A 2,704-nucleotide genomic window follows, 5' to 3' on the forward strand; every position below is an offset into this window, starting at 1 on the left:
ATTCAAAGCGTTTGTTGTTGTTTTTCTTTTTCTTTTTTTTTTTTCTTTATTAATCGTTGAACAATTTTTAATCATTTTTTATATTTTTGTTGCAGATTTTTTGATCGTCTTCTATACATTTTTTTTTTTTTTCTCATCTTACCGGCCTTTCAACCAAAAATGTATTAAAATGAAATTATATGTGAAAATAATAATAATATTATAAACATAAAAAATATTCCCTAATATTAATATTAATTAAATAAAAAAAACAAAAAAAAAATGGTCTTGGAGAAGTGAAAAAATGTCAAAATTTCCCTTAAGAAAAATTCATCGAGAGAGTCTATGAAAAATTGCAAAATTTTTTTTCAACAGAAAAGCGCAAAATTTTGAAAATTTTTATCGATGTCTTGGCATAAAAAAAAAATAGAAAAACAGCAAAAAGAGTTTTTAAGTAAAATTCGATATTTAAAAAAACGTCCGAAAAGTCGCGAAATAAAATCGAATACGAAACCTATTGAAAGTGAATGTTACGAAATTGAAAGCCGCAATAGTAATCGCCAGCAGGGAAAGCGTTACCTCGTAAAGAATTACTATTTGTGTCTGCAATTGCAATTAATTAGATAACAACTGCTGCTTAGAAATTCGCGCGCTTTTCGTCAATATTTGTGTTCCAAAAAAAAAAAAAAAAATTCCATTATTATTAACTTCATCATCATGTCTGCTGATAATTTCGATGCCCCTTTACAACCACCACAATCGCCGAATGATGACACTTTACCGCAACAATTTGAGGATCTCTTTTTAAATTGTCACTTTTCTGCTGAGAGTGACGAAGAGAATGATTTAACTGGAGCAACAGCCACGAACAACGATCAACCATTCTGCTGGGTATTTGGATATGGTTCATTATGCTGGAATCCTGGTTTTGAATACGAAAGAAGTATTACCGGTTATATAAAGGGTTTTGTGCGTAGATTCTGGCAAGGCAATGTTACACATCGTGGTACACCCGAAAAGGTATGTTTTGTTCTTTTCCTCCTAAAATGTAATAATTCAAGTTTATCTAGTTCGATTACACTATAAATAACCTAACAAGTCCCATTGATTTAATTTAGTAGTTATTTAGACAGCATAAGGCAAATTTTTTTTCCTTTTTTTATTATATCGATTGAACCTAAATTGTTGATATTTGTCTTGTAAACTCTTGTAAACTTTTATAAAAAAAAAGAAAAAAATGGAAAAAATTCGCAAAATATTCCTTCAATTTTTATGCACAAAAAAAAAAAAGTATATCATCAAAAGTAAATCGTTTACGTTTGAAGAAATCATTTTCTAAAGCGAATAAAAAGTATTTGCCTTATGGGATTAAATATTGTGCTGGCTAGTTTTTTTAATTTTAAGCATTCCATTTCACGATTTCTTCCAAGGCCCAAATGCTATAAAATTTCGTCGTAAAAAACGCTCTAGTTAACTTGAAATATAACATTAGGTACCGTTACGTAATCATTATTAGTGATGGACGTGCTATTTTCATACTCTTATACTAATTATGAATAAGTCTTTAAAGCGATCTAATAGAACGTCGCTTTCATTTTGCTAGACAACGATTTCCAACGAGTTATAACAGTTATAAGTCAATAGTGCATTTGCAATTAATTGCAAGTCAACAGTGAAATTCACGGTTTTCAAGGATATATTATAATTTAATAAATGTAACTGTATGGTGTATAATGTAAGGTTTTTCCTGCTTCTTGGTATATGGTACACATTAAAGCTATCTACTTTTGAAACTTAGCGTCGCACGATGAAAAAGTCCGTCCAATAAGCAAAAAAAAAAAACCAAAAAAAAAAAAAAAATTCTTACGAATTTTGACATTTTTCTTTTTCAGCTTTTCCCTTTCTCGTTGAAAAGCAAGGGATGAAATGTTGCCTTTTCTTTTAATGTGTCCGTGAAGATGTTCTGCATAAAATTTTTTCTCAAGCATGGTTTTAATAGACATTAAAAAAGGATCTCTCTGCGATGTCATCTTCAAAGTGATTACTGAGGTGCGGTCAATTTTGTCTAACGTCTAAGGTCTTCGCAATTTAAAGCAAAGATTGAATGAACAGGAAATTACTATAAGAAAATTGGAACAAAAATTTCTAAAACCGAACAAATACTTGGAAGAGAGTTAGCTAGAACAAGTTTTCCTTTATTTATCCTTCGTTAGCTTAGTAGATTGTTTTTTTTCTTCACAATTTTTAGGAATTTCATAGAAAAATTCAATTAAAAAAAAAAAATGTCTCGCACATTGAGATTCGAACCCGTCTGCTATTACAGCTATATGCGCATATTCGTTCTCAATAATTCAACAAGTCTTTGTAAAAAAGCCAACCACCTGATCGAATAATTTGTATAGAAATTCCAAACAACTGAGAATATGTGTTAATAAATCATAAGTTTACCCATAAGAATGCCAACATTTTATGAAGTATTTTGAAAATATCTGGAAATTGTATTGTATTGAGCGTATAGTTTTGCTTTTTTAAAAGCAATGCTGTATTATCTGAAGGCATCTCCAAACAGATAAAAAAATCGATGGAAAAAGAGCAAAAGTGACCAAGTCAAGTTGTTTATATTTGACCAGGAAGTTTTTTGCGCAAAACACTTGTAAGATTATTTTCTGATTAAATAAATTTTATCCTATTTTCAAAAAAAAAAAGAATATTCTCTTTCCATATA

General features: G+C 29.4%; 1 protein-coding gene across 1 annotated transcript in view; it reads left to right on the top strand.

Moving 5' to 3' along the window:
- Positions 1-388: 388 nt before the first annotated feature.
- The window catches only part of LOC119635074 (glutathione-specific gamma-glutamylcyclotransferase 1), a 4,762-nt gene continuing 2,446 nt past the window's right edge, over positions 389-2,704 (top strand). Inside the window, exon 1 of the mRNA XM_038029631.1 lies at positions 389-999. Coding sequence (XP_037885559.1) covers positions 697-999 — 303 coding nt within the window. The 5' untranslated portion in view covers positions 389-696. The remainder of the gene's footprint in view (positions 1,000-2,704) is intronic.

Source organism: Glossina fuscipes, unplaced genomic scaffold, assembly GCF_014805625.2.
Source record: "Glossina fuscipes isolate IAEA_lab_2018 unplaced genomic scaffold, Yale_Gfus_2 3, whole genome shotgun sequence".
NCBI lineage: Eukaryota > Metazoa > Arthropoda > Insecta > Diptera > Glossinidae > Glossina > Glossina fuscipes.